Source organism: Pungitius pungitius, chromosome 10 (assembly GCF_949316345.1).
Source record: "Pungitius pungitius chromosome 10, fPunPun2.1, whole genome shotgun sequence".
Taxonomy (NCBI): Eukaryota; Metazoa; Chordata; class Actinopteri; order Perciformes; family Gasterosteidae; genus Pungitius; species Pungitius pungitius.
The window spans coordinates 4,545,779-4,563,215 of NC_084909.1; the positions used below are offsets into that span (position 1 = coordinate 4,545,779).

The 17,437-nt window shown below is 46.7% G+C and overlaps 1 protein-coding gene across 1 annotated transcript in view; it reads right to left on the reverse strand.

Moving 5' to 3' along the window:
- Nucleotides 1-17,437, reverse strand: part of ttn.1 (titin, tandem duplicate 1) — a 147,589-nt gene that overhangs the window by 25,906 nt on the left and 104,246 nt on the right. Inside the window, exon 178 of the mRNA XM_062564885.1 lies at nt 27-17,363. Coding sequence (XP_062420869.1) covers nt 27-17,363 — 17,337 coding nt within the window. The remainder of the gene's footprint in view (nt 1-26; nt 17,364-17,437) is intronic.

The window sequence follows — 17,437 nt, forward strand, 5'->3', positions numbered from 1 at the left end:
AACTTCATATAAAGTTCATATATTACCTGTAATTTTTGTTCCGGCCTTTGCCTCCTGAGGGACACCAACTCCATGCTCGTTTTCTCCAATAACTCTGAAGTAATACATGGCTCCCTCCTGCAGGTCTTTCACTGTAAAGGTCAATGCGTGGCAGTTGCTGGTCACTGAGACCCATGCCTTCTTACTGGCCTCACGCTTTTCAACATGGTAGGCCTTCACTGCATCACCACCATCATTCTCTGGCGCTTCCCAACTGAGGGTTGCCGAATCCCTGGTAACTGCTGAAACTTTAACGTTGACAGGAGGTCCGGGGGAGTCAAGCACCTTGACAATCATGGGCAGTGTCGCGGTTCCCAGTGGTGATTCAATGCTGACACAGTACTCACCAGATTCATTTCTGGTTGACTTTTCAATAGTCAGTGAAGTGCTTGACTCTGTTGATTCGATGGTTCCTCTGACCTTTAAATCAACGGCCTCCTTGCTCCAGGCCACCGATGGAACGGGTTTGCCCTTGAATGGTACCCTGAGAGTAAATGCTGTGCCATGCTTGACAATAAGTACTTTACGCATCTCAATGTCAACATCAAATGATGGCTCTGCAGTTCTGTCCATTGCTGTGGCTGCGTCTGAACATAAGCTACGCATACTGCTGCCAACTTTGTTTATTGCCATGACACAGAATTCATATTCTGCATCTGTCTTCAGTCCAGTTATTGTGAACTCCATGCTCTTGGTAAGAGGGACTGCCTCAACCCATCTTGCAAGTTCTTCGGGTGATTCTGGTACCTCCTCCTCCTCCTCCTCCTCCTCCTCCTCATATTCTCCCTCTTCAACAACCTCTGGCTCTGGTTTGCAGATGTACTCTCTATATTCTACACTGTATCCAAGGATCGGAGTACCACCATCATGTCTGGGTTGTTTCCAGACAATGGACACACTGTCCTTGGTTGAGCTGACAATCTTTGGCTTTGTTGGGCGTGAAGCAACGACCAGAGGATCGATTGCTCTGAATGATGCAGAGCGTTCACTTGGAGGACTCAAACCAGCCACATTCTCTGCATAGACTCTGAAGTCGTACTCACAACCCTTTCGCAGTTTGGTTGCGACTGCGGTACATTCAGCAACTGGATTTTTGTTCACACGGATCCAGCGCATACCAGTCTTCTCACGGCGCTCAATCACATATCCGGTGATGGGGCTGCCTCCATTGCTGGCTGGCTTGAGCCAGGTAAGGGTCATTGAATCACCACTTATGGCAGTGACATCCACGTTAGTCGGAGCAGTGGGAATCGTGTATGGATCTGTTATCTTTACAGCATCACATTCCAGAGACTCCCCAGGTCCGTGCTTGTTGACAGCCAAAATCCTGAAGATGTATTCGTTGCCCTTGAGCAGTCCTGTGACTTTGAGGTACGTTTTCGTGACGTCTCCTTTCACCACTGTCCATGCCAAACGGCTGGTTTCACGCTTCTCAACAATGTAATGTGTGATGTCAGCACCGCCGGTTTCCTGAGGAGGACCCCATGACAGAGTGCACGCGTCAGCTGTGAGACTTGTGATTTGCAGAGGTCCTGCTGAGGGTCCGGGCTTATCAAGAATGATGCAGTTTATTGGCATGTTAACTGCTCCACCAATATTCTGTAGAGTCAGAACGTACTGTCCAGAATCTGTTCTGATGCTATCTTTCACAATGACAGAAGTACTAGTATCTGTGGAAACAATCTGGATCCTGGCTCTCAGCTCAATCTCTTTGCCGTCCTTGGTCCAGGAAACGACAGGGGCGGGACGTCCAGCAAGGTCCGCATTAATCTTCAGAGTTTCTCCTGCTTTTACAAACAATGTCTCTCTGAACTTGACATCCATCATGATGCGTGGTGGATCCACATCATCCTTGACCGTGATGGGGCCAGTGTTGTCGGATGGTTCACTGAACAATCCAGCTGCATTCTTAGCAATAATACGGAAGTCATACTGACTGTTCTCTGTGAGGCCTGTTGCATCGTAGTGGGTCTCGGGCACGTTGGTGAAGTTGCACCTTGTCCATCGTCCTTCAGGAAGGTCTCTACGTTCAATGGTGTAGCCAGAAACCTTGGCTCCACCATCATACTCTGGTTTATCCCAAGACAGGGAGACAGATGTTCTGGTGACACTAGTGACCACTGGTGTGCCTGGCGGGTCACAAGGATCTCTAGCTGCCACAGCTTCACAGGCCTTGCTGCATTTACCGATACCAGCAATATTTTCAGCATAGAGACGGTATTCATACATCATGCCCTCTTCAATTCCATTGACTTTGTATTCTGTGTCTTTAATCATTCCTCTGTTAATCTTTGTCCAGAGAATGCTAGTACGCTCTTTCCTCTCCAGATGGTAGCCCAGAACTGGGCTTCCACCATCAATGACTGGCTCATTCCAAGTCACCAACATGTAGGACTTGGTGGCCAACTTCACTATAGGTGTGGAAGGAGGTCCAGGTTGTTTGAAGTTATACCGAGCAGTGATTCCAGGTGAGTCCAAATATGTACTCTTTCCATAACGGTTGACAGCATAAATACGGAATTGGTACTCTGCTCCATGTGTCAGGCGGCCAGCCTTGAAAGACGTTCGGGCAACATTACTTCCCACCATCTGCCATTCTTGGCTATTTGTGTCTCTCTTCTCCACAATATAGTTACTGATGCAGCAGCCGCCATCATAATCTGGCGGAGACCAGGAGAGTGTGATGCTGTCGGATGTCACCGAATCGACTTTGACACCTTTAGGTGCACCTGGTTTATCAAGGACAACAACTCCAATATCTGCTGTGACAGTTCCTCCCGTGTTTGCCAGGGTGATCTCATACTTGCCAACATGTTCTCTGCCAGCCTCTTTGATGATAATTTTGGACATGGTCAGACTGTTTAAGATAGTAACTGAGGATGTTTGTTTCAAAGGAAGGCCATCCTTCCTCCAGGATACAACAGGCTTAGGTCTACCTCTAACTGGAACCTCAAAAGTAAGGTCACCTCCAGCCTTCACACTGTATGTGGTAAAGAGTAAGTTGACCGATGGTTCAATCGTAACATCCTTTGTGACCACAGGCAAACTGAGATCCTTTGGCTCACTCTTTCCCTTCTCATTGATTGCAACAAGTCTGAATAAATAGGTTTCATTAGGAGTCAGGTTAGGAATCGTTGCTTCAGTTACCTTAACTGTGCATGCTGTGCCCCATTTATCTCCACTTTTGGGCTTGAATTCTACATTGTAGCACATAATTTTGCTTCCACCATCATGAGCAGGTTTGTCCCATGTCAGTGTCACGCTGTTCTTTGTCAAATCTACAACCCGAACCTTGCTTGGTGGCAGCGGAACCTCAGACACTTTAATTTCTTTGGTTTCAACCATCGGTCCTTGGCCATATTTATTAACGGCACAGACTCTAAAGTAGAAAGTTCCACCTTCAGGCAGCTCTTCAATCTTGAATGAATTGACCAAGCAGTTGCTGGTTACAGTGGTATAGGCCTTCCGGACAGATTCTCTTTTCTCTACAATGTAGTTTGTGATTTTAGAACCACCATCAGTAAGCGGCGTATCCCAGACAAGAGTCACTGAATCCTTCTTAAGCTCCTTTACAGAAAACTTTTGAGGTGAACTTGGTGTATCCAAAATTCTAACTGCAACAATGGCGGATTTTTCCCCACTGCTGTTCTCTAGTGTGAGTGAGTATTTACCGCTGTCAAAGCGGTTAACGTTATCAATAACAAGCATAGTATATGAACTGGTAGTGTCAATTCCAGCACGCTCTGTAAGAGTACCATCAACTTTTTCCCATTTCACAGCGGGTTCCGGCCTCCCCCTGATGGTAACAAAGAGACGCAGAGTTCCACCTGCGCGGAGAGACACCACCTTCCTGAGATCGGCGTCCAGCTCGATCTCTGGTGCTTCCACTCTGTCAGAAGTAACTACTGTGCTTTGGATATTAGCGGCCTCCCCCACTCCCTCAGAGTTGATCGCACAGACGCGGAACTGGTACTCTCCGCCCTCCTTCAGGTCTGTGATGGTGAGTTTAGTGGCTTGTGTACCAGTAGGTGGAGTACACATGGTCCATTTCTTTTCAACCGGTGCATCTATTGCTGGTGCTACCTCCGCCTCCTCTGCTTCATCGGGCACTGGTGTATACTCCCTCATTTCAACGATGTAGCCCTTTACATAGGCACCGCCGTCAAAGTCGGGTTTACCCCAGGACAGAGACACAGAAGACTTTGTGTAGTCCGTCACTTTAGGGTGGTGTGGAGGTCCAGGTGGTGTTGTGGCATCACAAGCTCTATGAAGCATGGACAATTCACTAAGGTCTCCTATTCCATCCTTGTTTTCAGCAGCGACACGGAACTCATAGAAGTGGTCGGTCATCAGACCTGTGACGTTGAAGTGGTTGTCAGTCAGCTTTTGTCTGTTGCATTTGGTCCACCTCACACTATCTTTGTCACGTTTTTCAAGGTGGTAGCCTTCAATTTCAGCTCCGCCGGTCTGTTCTGGGACCGTCCACGACAGAAGCATGGATTCCTTTGTGATCTGACTTGCTTCTGGAGTTCCAGGAGCACTGGGTGGCTTGTAAGGATTGCGTGCAGTGATGGCTTCACTCTCGAGACAATCGCCAACACCGTATTTGTTGACTGCCTTTACTCTGAAAATGTATTCGTTTCCAGGAAGCAAATTCATAATTTTATGGTACAAACCCTTGACATTTGGTGCAGCTACTGTCCAGGACAACCTGCTAGTCTCTCTCTTCTCCAAGATATAGTGAGTAATACTAGCCCCGCCATCCAGAGTTGGTTCAGCCCAGGAAAGGACGCACCTGTCAGCCATAATTCCTGTCACTCTCATGGGTCCAGCAGGTGGACCTGGCTTATCAAGAACTTTGACAGTGATAGGGAAGGTTTTTGTACCACCTAGATTTTTGAGGACGAGGTCATAGTGGCCACTATCAAGCTTGGTCACATCCTTAATGGTCATGGCTGCTTGTTTCTGTGTAGTTTTGACGTCAATGCGTAGGGCTTTGTCCATTTCTTTTCCCTCTTTTAGCCAGGTGACATCAGGAATTGGTTTTCCATAGATGTCAGCATCCAGAAGCAAGTGTTCTCCCGCATTGATAATAATAACATCCTTGTATTTAGGATCCATTGAAGCTCTTGGTGGTTCAATTTCATCAGTAGCAGTAATAGGTCCAGAGCTGTCGGATTGCATGCTATAGACTCCGGCTGCATTTCTTGCAATAACTCTGAATTCATATTGTTCATTCTCTGTCAGGCCAGTGACGGTATACTCAGTGTCAATGATATTGGTGAAATTAGCTCTTACCCAGTGTCCATCAGGAGAGGAAAGATCTTTCTTTTCCACAATATATCCATTCACCTTGCTGCCACCATCATACTGAGGCTTGGTCCACTGAATTTTGATTATGGTCTTAGAAATAGATACAGCTTCAGGAGGACCAGGAGGATCACATGGGTCACGAGCAACAAAGGACTCAGAGACTTTACTGCACCTGCCAATGCCAACAATGTTTTCAGCATAAACTCTGAATTCATAGCCAATACCCTCCTCTAGATTGGAGATCTTGAACTGAGTATCGTTGATGAGCATCTTGTTCAATTTGTTCCACATAATGCTGCTTCTCTCCTTGCTTTCTAGATGATAGCCAATAACAGTACTTCCACCATCATTTACTGGTTCATTCCATTCAATGATCATCATTTCCTTTGATGCAGATTTGACAAATGGTGTTCCCGGAGGCCCTGGTGGTTTGTATGGATACTGAACAACGATGGACTTGGAGTCAAGAGGTGCACCTTTTCCATATCTATTTTCAGCTATGATTCTGAACTGGTATTCTGCACCAGTCTTCAGCTTGGTGACCTTGAAAGCTGTTCTAGCAAGCTGTGTTGTGACTGGCTGCCATGTTTGGGTGGTGGTGTCCCTTTTCTCCACAATATAGTTCTTTACCTGGCATCCACCCAGGTACACAGGTGGCTCCCAGGAGAGATGAACAAAGGTGTTGCTCACTTCAACAACCTTTACTGGACCTTTTGGTTGACCAGGCTTGTCCAGGATAATGACAGACACATCCTTGGTGATTGTGCTGGCACTATTGGTTGCTATGATGGAATATTTGCCAAAGTCGTCCTTGCATGCCTCAGTAATATGAATTCCAGTTGTTGTTGGCTTGTTTATTACATTGATTCTGGATGTCACCTTTAAAGGTTGACCGTCTTTGGACCAGGAGACTCTAGGTTTGGGTCTGCCAAGCAAAGGGAACTCCAGCTTCAAGTCCTTTCCAGCTAATACACTGTAGGTGTTAAATTGCATGGTAACATTGGGCTCCATGGATATGTCATTGGCTACAACCGGTGCAGCCAGTGCCATTGGTTCACTCTTGCCCTTCTCATTGTAAGCAATGATTCGGAATAAGTATTCTGCTCCCTCGGTGAGGCCTGTGACAGTCCCGTCGCACGTCTTTGTATTTGTTGCAACTCCCCACTTTTCTGTACCCTTGGGTTGCATCTCAATCAGGTAGCCTCCAATCCTACTGCCGCCATCATGGTCAGGTTTCTCCCAAGCTAGTGAGATAGTTGCCTTGGTGACATCAGTGACGGAGATTTTTCCAACAGGCAGTGGTACTTCGGAGGCCTTGAAAGCTGCCTTTGTTTCAACAGCCTGGCCAATTCCATAGTCATTCTCAGCCATGACTCTGAAGTAGTACATTGCACCTTCAACCAAGTTCTCCACTTTGAATGTGGTCTTGGTGCATTTGGTTGACACATTTGCATATGTCTTTCTGGTTGATTCACGTTTGTCAATGACATAGTTTTTGATTTTGGAACCTCCATCAATCAGCGGTGCATCCCAGACAAGAGTGACACTGTCCTTTTTGACTTCTTTAACCACAAGTTTCTGTGGTGATCCAGGTGTGTCCAGGACTTTGACAACAACAAACTCAGATACAGTCCCACTGCTGTTGGTCAGGCTCAGAGTATATTTTCCAGAGTCGCTCCTGTCACATGAGTCAATGGACAAGTGTGTAAAGTTGAGAGCTTTCTCAACCACCGCTTTTTCAGTCAAGTCTCCCTCATCCTTAGTCCACTTAATCTCAGGGGTTGGCCTGCCCTTGAAGGGAACATGGATTCTAACAGATCCACCAGCTTTCACTGTGATGCCCTTCCTCAGCTCTGAGTCTAGGTGGATCTGTGGTGGCTCCAACCTTTCCTCTGGCTTAGCTGTTCCAGGGAGAGCTGCTGGCTCACCAACCCCCAGCTTGTTCAAAGCACACACCTGTAATCTGTACTCCTGACCCTCAGTCAGTTTGGTAATTTCATACTTGTTGACGCGCAGTCCAGTGGCGGGTGTAACCATGGTCCATTCTTCCTCCTCAGCTTTGCAGACTTCAACAATGTACCCTTGAATGGTGCACCCCCCGTCAGACAGAGGCTTACCCCATGACACTGTAATGGAACTATTTGTAGAGTCAATCACATTCACATATGTTGGGCTACCAGGCTTATACTTGGGATCACTGGCCTTGTAGTATGAACTTGGAAGGCTTGGTTCTCCTGCTCCAACTACATTCTCAGCGGACACTCTGAATTCATATTCATGGTCGGTGGTTAGGCCTGTAGCTCTAAAGGAGAGATCAGTGACTTTCTGTCGGTTGCATCTTGTCCATTTTATTCCATTTCTGTCCTTCTTTTCAATTATGTAATTGGTAATCTCACTGCCACCATCAGTGTCCGGGGCGGACCAAGTAACTGTCATGCCATCATGAGCAATGTTGGATACATCCTCAATATGAGGTGGACCAGGAGGTAGGAATGGAGTCTTCATAACCACTCCACTAGACTGCAGTGGCTCACTTACACCAAAACTGTTGACTGCCATGACACGGAATATATATTCATTGCCTTCCAGTAGTTTGGTAACCTTGTAGCATGTAGTTTCACAGCAGTTGCAAACAACAGTCCAAGCTAGACGGCTGGTCTCTCGTCTTTCGATTAAATAGTGCTTAATAGGACTACCTCCATCATGAAGAGGGGCTTGCCATACCAGTGTGCATCTATCTTGAGCTACTGCAGCGATGTGGAGGGGTCCTTCGCATTGGCTAGGCCTGTCCAGGACCACAACCTGGAATGGTACTGTTTCACTGCCAGCCACATTTGTAAGCTGGAGTGTGTAATAGCCACCATCAATTCTAACAGAGTCCTTAATGACAATCATAGCATGGTTATTTGTGTTTTTAATCTCTCGTCTGAGTGTATTTTCGATTGGTTTTTCATCCTTGAACCACTGGATTGTAGGTAGCGGCTTGCCATGGACATCAGCATCCAGCTTGAAGGTTTCTCCAGCGTTGATGGTAATGGTCTTGATGAATGCTGGGTCAATGGAGAATTTGGGTGCTTCCCACTCATCACTTACAGTAATTGGTCCGCTGTTGTAGGACGGCTTACTGACTGTGCCTACTGCATTTTTAGCAATGACTCTGAAGTCATACTGTGCCTTTTCAGTCAGACCAGTGACAGTGAACTTGGTCTCAATCACATTAGTGAAGTTCGCCCTTACCCACCTTCCCTCTGGCAGATCACGCCTCTCCACAGTATAGCCAGTTATGTTACTGCCACCATCGTACTCAGGTTTGGTCCAGTGGATAACAATGGTGTCCTTGGTAACATGGATGGCCTCCGGTGTGCCAGGAGGATCACATTGGTCACGGGCAACAAAGCCCTCAGAGACCTTACTGCACCTGCCAATGCCAACAATGTTTTCAGCAGAAACCCGGTATTCATACTCAACACCCTCTTCCAAGGGTTGACTCTTGAAAACAGTCTCATGGATAAGTGTCTTGTTGATCTTGATCCAGAGGATGCTATTCCTCTCTTTCCTTTCGAGATGGTAGCCCAGAATTGTGCTGCCTCCATCTTGGACAGGCTCATGCCACTCAACAATTTGGTGGTCTCTGGACAGAGACGAGATGAAGGGGGTGCCTGGTGGTCCTGGCTCTCTGTATGGGTACTGAGCCACTACACTAGATGAGTCCAGCCCATGGCTCTTGCCATAGCGGTTCTGAGCAATGATCCTGAACTGGTACTCGGCTCCAGCCTTCAGTCTAGGCACTTTAATGGTTGTTCTGGCATAGTTGAGGCTGACATTTTCCCATGTTGTTGAAGTCGTATCTCTCTTCAGTACGATGTAGTTAGAAATCTGGCATCCACCATTGTGCTTTGGTGGATCCCACGAAAGAGTGATACTCTGTGTTGTGATTTCATCAAACCTCACAGGTCCGGATGGAGGGCTGGGCTTGTCAAGAACAATAATTTCAACTGTTGTGTCTTTCTGTCCAGCTGAGTTAGCAACGTGTATACTGTACATGCCACCATCATCACCTGCTGCCTCCTTAATGCTCAAGGTTGTATGTGTTAGTGTGTTGTGAATGTTGACTCTGGTAGTAAATTTCAAAGAGGCTCCATCTTTTGTCCATAAGACAGTTGGTTTAGGTCTTCCAAAGAAGGGAATGTCAATGTTGAGGTCTTTTCCCACTTTTACACTGTAGCTGCTAAATGCTGGTCGAACATCTGGCTCATAGACCAAATCTTTGGTCATCACTGGACCAGCAAGGACTTTGGGGTCGCTCTTTCCCTTATCATTGATTGCTATAACTCTAAATATATACTCATCTCCTGGGTTCAGTTTAGTTACTGTAGTCTCCATTGTCTTAAATGTGTTGACACCAGACCACTTCTCCTGGCCCTTGAGTTGCACCTCGAGCAGGTACTGAATAACTCTGCTACCACCATCATACTCAGGCTTCTCCCAAGCCAAAGAAATGCTTGTTTGAGTTTGATCTGTAACAATCAAGGTCTTTGGACATTGGGGCACCTCTGACACCTTAAGAGGATCGACAGTTGCCGCAGGCAGACCGACACCATATTCATTTTCGGCAAGAACTCGGAAATAGTAACTACAACCCTCCTGGAGAGAATCAATCTTAAATGAAAGAGCATGGCAATTTGTTACAACAGCTGCGTATGTCTTGCGTGTGCTTTCTCTCTTTTCAATAATGTAGTTCTTGATCTTGGACCCACCATCCAACAGAGGTGGTTCCCATACAAGTGTCACCGACTGGTTGGTTATTTCTTTCACTTTCAAGTTGACAGGGTCACTAGGTGTGTCAAGAACACGGACAACCACAAATGCGGATTTGGTTCCACTGGTGTTCTCTGCTGTGATTGTGTATTTTCCACTGTCATTTCTGCTCAACTTGTCTATTACAAGGGATGAGTAACTGCTGGTCACCTCGACCTGGGCTGTCTCTTTAAGTTCAGCTTCATCTTTGTCCCATTTTATGGTAGGAGCGGGCCTTCCTTTGACAGGAATAAACAGCCTAAGGGATGCTCCAGCTTTGATGGTCACAATCTTTCGCAGTTCTGGGTCAATGTCAAGGTCTGGCTCCTCTGCCCTGTCCTGGGCAACAATAGCTCCAGAAACATCACCATTCTCACCAACTCCGACTTTGTTGATAGCACATACTCTAAACTTGTATGCCTGGTTTTCTTTCAGGTTTACAACTTCAAACTTGGTCTTTTTGACACCTGTTGGAGGTGTACACATTTTCCATTCCTCGGTAGGGGCACCTAGGGTGGGTGCCTCGGCACCCAGGACTTCAGCCAGGGATTCATCAGGAGCCACTGCTGGCACCGGTGACTCTGTGGTAGGGCAACACTCAACCACGTATCCCTGAATCTCACTGCCTCCATCACAGACAGGCTTGCTCCATGACAGGAATACTGATGTCCTAGTTGTGTCAGTGACTCTTGGATTATGTGGTGGGCCGGGCCTGAAGATGGGATCAAGTGCTTTGAAGAACACAGTTGGGGAGCTTGGCTCCCCAACGCCAACCGCATTGTCAGCAGCAACTCTGAATTCGTAAATATGGCCTTCCATTAGTCCAGTGACCTTGAAAGTCAAGTCATTGACTGTTTTCCTGTTACATCTGGTCCATCTTACACCTTCTTTGTCATGTTTCTCAATTATGTATCCAGTGATAGGGCTGCCTCCATCTTCAGAAGGAGCCTCCCAGGTGAGCACCATTGAATCCTTCTTAATATCTGAAACTTCCAAGCTCTTAGGTGTTCCAGGCACCGCAAATGGATCTGAAATTACAGCAGGTGCAGACTCAAGTGCTGCTCCAACTCCAAACTGGTTGACAGCCTGGACTCTGAAGATGTACTCATTTCCTTCCAAGAGCTTTGTGACCTTCAAACAAATGTTCTCCACTTTTGGATCAACGACAGTCCAGACCAGCCTGCTTGTCTCTCTTCTCTTTACAATGTAGTGAGAGATCTTGCTGCCACCATCTTCAAGTGGTGGTTTCCATGCAAGGCAGCATCGGTCTTTGGTTATTCCTGTGACAACAAAAGGTCCTTGTGGTTCGCTAGGTTTATCTAGGACAACAATATTGACCTGTACAGCCTTTTCTCCGCCCGGATTTTTCAGCAGCATAGTGTACTGACCTCCATCTGAAAGTTTAGCTTCCTTGACAGATATATAAGCTTTGGTTGGTGTGTTATTGATTTCTCTATGAATAGTGTTGCCCAGCTCCTGCTCTCCCTTCATCCAGTGGATAGAGGGCAATGGTTTTCCACGAACATCAGCATCAATCTTGAAGTTATCTCCGGCATTAACTAAAATAGTCTGTGTGTACTCTGGGTCAATGCTGAAGCTGGGTGGTTCAATTTCGTCCTTGGCAGTTATAGGGCCGGTACTGTAAGAGGGCATGCTGAAAACACCAGCAGCATTTCTGGCAATTACACGGAATTCATACTGATTGTTCATCACAAGTCCAGTCGCAACGTATTCGGTCTCAATCACATTGGTGAAGTTGGCCTTCAGCCATCGACCTTCAGGAAGCTCCTTCTTTTCCACCACGTAACCAGTAACCTTTGCACCACCATCATATTCAGGCTTTTCCCATACAATGGTGATGGATTCCTTTGTGATATGTGTAGCCTCTGGGATCCCAGGGGGGTCACATGGATCTCTGGCAAATCTTCCCTCAGATACTTTGCTTGCTTTGCCGGTTCCGACAATATTTTCTGCGTAAACTCTGTATTCGTATTCCATGCCTGGTTCAAGATCAGCAGTCTTGAAGGTTTGGTCGGTAATAAGAGACTTGTTGAGTTTGACCCAAAGGATGCTGTTTCTCTCCTTGCGTTCCAGATGGTAACCCAAGATGCTGCTGCCACCATCATTGACAGGTTCATTCCAGGCCACCACCATGCTGTCCTTGGTGCAGACTGCAATAGACGGTGTACCTGGTGGTCCTGGGAGCTTGTATGGGTATTGAGCTACAATGGACTCTGAGAGAAGCGCTGGGCCTTTTCCATATCTGTTTTCTGCTGTGATTCTAAATTGATATTCAGAACCAGTCTTCAACCTGCCTGCCTTTATTTTAGTCCTTGCAAGGTTAGGAGAAACAACCATCCAAGTAGAAGCGGATGTGTCTCTCTTTTCCACAATGTAGTGTTTGATTGTGCATCCACCATCATATTCTGGTTGGTTCCAGGAGATGGTTACACTGTCAGAAGTCACCTCCTCCAACTTAACTGGACCACCCGGCTGTCCTGGTTTGTCTAGTACAACGATGCCAATATCCACTGTTGTCTCTCCTGCTGCATTACTAATGGTAATATGATATTGTCCAACATCAAATCTGGTAGCCTCTTTTATTTTGAGGTTCAGCATTGTTTCTGTGGTGCCAAAGTTTACTCTGGTGGTTCTCTTTAGAGGCTGACTATCTTTTACCCAGGAGACATCTGCTTTGGGACGTGCAACGTAAGGAATCTCTACTGTCAGATCTTCTCCTGCTAACACACTGAATGTGGTGAACAACATCTTGGCAACAGGTGCAAACACAAGATCTTTTACAACCACAGGTACCCCAATCTGTCGTGGGTCACTTGTTCCCTTCTCATTCCTTGCTGCGACACGGAACATGTATTCCTCACCTGCATTAAGTCCTTGAATAGTTGCTTCAGTTTCCTTTACAATCACTGACTGGGCCCAGTTATCGACACCCTTAGGCTGGATCTCAACAACATAGCAGCCCACCCTGCTGCCACCATCATGCGCGGGCTTCTCCCAGGAGAGAGTGACACTGCTCTTGGTAACGTCCTTCAGAGAGATTTTGCCGGGTGGCTGTGGTTTCTCAGATACTTTAACAGATTCACCAGATTCAATAGGCAGGCCAATGCCATATTCATTCTCAGCCAAAACTCTGAAATAATAGTTGCATCCTTCTAAGAGCTGGTCAACTATGAAGGTGGTGTGATGGCAGTTAGCACTGACTGTGGCGTATGCTTTCCTGGTGGACTCACGTTTTTCAACAATGTAGTTTTTAACCTTAACTCCTCCATCATTAGCAGGTGGCTCCCAAGTCAGAGTGACAGATTCCTTTGTTATAGCAGTGATTTTGAGAGCCTGAGGGGCACTTGGTGTGTCAAGCACCCTGACTTGAACTGTCACTGTCTTGGATCCAGAGCTGTTTTCGATCGTAAGATTATACTTTCCACTATCAAATCTGTTGACATTTTCAATTACAAGTGAGGTGTATGATGTTGTGCTGTCAATGGTTGCCCTCTCGATGCGTTCACCATCTCCTTTGGTCCATGTAGCCTGAGGAGATGGTCTACCTTTGATAGGCACAAACAGGCGAAGTGAGCAACAAGCTCGAAGACTTACAACCTTGCGGAGCTCAGCATCCAACTCCATCTCAGGTGGCAGAAGCCTGTCTTCTGCCTTGGTATTGTCAGGTACAGATGCTGCCTCTCCAACTCCTTCACTGTTGAGGGCAGATATGTTGATTTTGTACTCCTGGTTCTCTTTCAGGTTAAGAATTGTGAATGAGGTGGCAATTAGTCCTTCTTTGGGTGTAACAATGATCCATTCCTCCTCTTCAGATGGGATGCAGGTCTCCACAATGTAGCCAGTGATTTCAGAGCCACCATCGTATACAGGTTTGTTCCAGGCGACAGTGATTGAAGACTTGGTTGTGTCCAAGATTCTTGGGTTGCACGGGGCCCCTGGTATGTACAGTGCATCAGTGGCCTTGTAGAAGGGACTCGAGATACTTGGAGCACTCAGGCCAGCAGCATTCTCAGCAACAATTCTGAATTTATATTCATGTCCGACAACAAGGCCTGTTGCCTTGAATTGTAAATCTTTGACCTTCCTCTTGTTGCATTTGACCCAGCGGAGGCCTATTTTGTCCTTCCTTTCAATGTTGTAGTTGGTGATAGGAGTTCCACCATCACTCAATGGCACTTGCCACATAACAAACATTGAATCTTTAGTAATAGCTGTCACCTCAGGATTCCCTGGCGGATCAGAAACCACATATGGGTTGTCTGCAATAGTAGGTTCTGAATCGAGAGACTCGCCAAGTCCATATTTGTTTACTGCCATAACTCTGAAGATATATTCATTTCCTTTGAGCAGCTTGGTTACCTTATGTTGTGTAACTTGCAAGTCTGAAACAACATTGGTCCATACTAGTCTGCTTGACTCACGCTTCTCAATCACGTATCCTTCAATCTTGGCACCTCCATCATCTGCAGGTGGAGCCCAGGTGATCACACAGTTATCAGAGTTGACATTGGACACTTCAAGAGGTCCAATTGGTGGTCCAGGTCTATCAAACACTTTAACATTAAAGATATGTTTAGCAAATCCACCAACATTAGTGGCAGTCAAAACAAATTCACCTCCGTCTGATCTAATAGAGTCCTTGTTGGTCACAGTAGTTGTTAGTTCTGTGAACTTCACATCTAGTTTTATCGTGTTCTCAAGCTCCTTTCCATTCTTGGTCCAAGCCATAGATGGGGTTGGTTGACCAGCAATGTCAGCATCAAGCCTGAAGGACTCTCCTGCCTTCAGTAGAACAACATCCTTAAAGATGGCATCAACCATAATGCGTGGCTCAATTATGTCATCTTTGCAGGTAATTGGGTCTGAGGACTCAGAGGGCAAGCTCACTGCCCCCAATGAGTTTCTGGCTATAACACGAAACTCATAAGAGGCATCTTGAGTCAGTCCACTAACTGTGAATGTGGTCTCAGTGATGTTGGTGAAGTTGGCTCTGATCCATCGCCCAGCAGGCAGTTCTTTCTTCTCCACTGTGTAACCAGTGATTTTGAAGCCACCGTCATACTCAGGCTTTGTCCACTGAATGGTGATGACATTCTTGCTGACAAATATTGGCTCAGGCTGACCCGGTGGGTCTACAGGGTCCAAGGCAAGTATTGGTTCTGAGGCTTTGCTGGGCTTACCGATTCCAGCCATGTTTTCAGCCATAACACGGAACTCATAGGCGGCTCCATCTTCAAGGCCTGAGGATTTGAATAAGTTTCCTTTCACAAGACTCTTGCTGATCTTCTGCCACATGATGCTGCTTCTCTCTTTCCTCTCAACATGATAACCAATTACTTCATTTCCACCATCAACCACAGGCTCATTCCAGCCTATTGTTATGGAGTCCTTAGTAAATGCAGCAACACCAGGAGTACCAGGAGGTCCAGGGACTTTGAAAGGATAGGCAGCCACCACTGCCGATGAGGTGATGGGAGGTCCGACCCCATATCTGTTCTTAGCCTTCACTCTGAACTGGTACTCTGATCCAGTGTTTAAGCGAATGGCTTTGAATATAGTACGGATGACCGTGGACGACAGCTCCGTCCATGTTTGGGAAGTGGTGTCTCTAATCTCAACAACATAATTGTTTATTGGAACACCTCCTTCATTCTCAGGAGTGTCCCATGCAAAAATGCAATAGGTGCGAGCTATCTCCACAATACTGACCGGCCCCTTGGGTGGTCCAGGTACATCATGTACTTTGACAATGATGTTGTCCGTCACGGAACCAACAATGTTCTTTCCTATTAAAGTGTATAGACCACTATCAGCTCTGTTGCATTCGCCGATGCTGAGTACAACAGTGGCCGACGTAGTTTCCACATTGGTTCTCTGTGTGAGCTTCAGTGCCGTGCCATCCTTTTGCCAAGAGACGGTTGGTCTTGGACGTCCCATAACTGGAATTTCAACCTTGATATCATCTCCTGCCTTGGCAATAACAGTCTTCTGACACACACCACGGAGGTCAAACTGTGGCAGCAAAGTGGAATCCTTGACAATGATTGGTTTACTTTCACGTGGAGCGCTTCTACCTGAGCTGTTGACAGCCATTACGCGGAAGATGTATTCCTCCTTCTCATTAAGATTCTTCACTGTGAAGTCCATGGTCTTAACTGCTGTTACATGGGCCCACTGATCAGTTCCTTTCTTCTGGGCTTCGAGGACATATCCCGTAATTCTGCTTCCACCATCATGCTTTGGTTTGGTCCAGGCCAGGCTAACAGAGGTTTTGGTGATATCGGTGGGAATAATGCTCTCTGGAAGAGTTGGTGCTTGTGATGCACGGATTGGATCAGCGGTTTCAGCTGCCTCACCAATGCCGTACTCATTCTCAGCAGACACTCTGAAGTAGTACTCACAGCCTTCACCCAGATCACCAATCCTAACCGAAGTGGCTGGGCATTTTGTAATAGCGGTAGCAAAAGCCTTGCGCGTTGATTCTCTCTTCTCAATGATGTAGTTGGTGATCTTAGCTCCTCCATCGACAAGAGGCATCTCCCACTGTAGGGAAATGCTTTCCTTATCAATCTTGACTGGTTTTAGGTTAAGTGGAGGTCCAGGTGAGTCCAGTACTCTCACTTGTATATCGGCACTCTTCTTTCCAGCAGAGTTTTCGAGGGTCAGCGTATATTTACCCACGTCAATCCTTGAACTCTCAGGGATGATCAGCATAGTGAATGATTCAGTGCTGTCAATGACTGCACGTGGGACAGAACCACAATCCTTTGTCCAGGTGACAGTAGGTGAAGGGCGTCCCTTGATTGGCACGAAGAGACGAATGGAGCAGCCGGCCCTGACGACAAGGGTTCTTCTCAGTTCAACATCCAGCTCCAAATCTGGTTCAGCTGCACGCTCTACGATCTCAAACAGCTCCTGAGTTTCGGCAGGTTCTCCTGCCCCCTTAGCATTCACAGCGCTAATCCTGAAGTGGTATTTTGCACCAGTTTCCAGCCCGGGAACAACAAACTCTGTGATCCTAAGTGGAGATGAAGGGGTGTCCTTCACCCAGTCTTCGGTTCCTTCTTTCTTGTGTTCAATCACATATCCACTAACTTCAAGTCCACCATTATCAAGAGGTTTCCCCCAGTTCAGAGTGGCAGTGCTCTTGGTTGTGTCTGTGACTCTTGGATTGATTGGAGGTCCAGGCACATCTGTCAGGCATAAAATAAGTGGTTAGGTTTCTTTAAAACAGTGGTGAATCAATATTCAGAATTGTATCATTAGA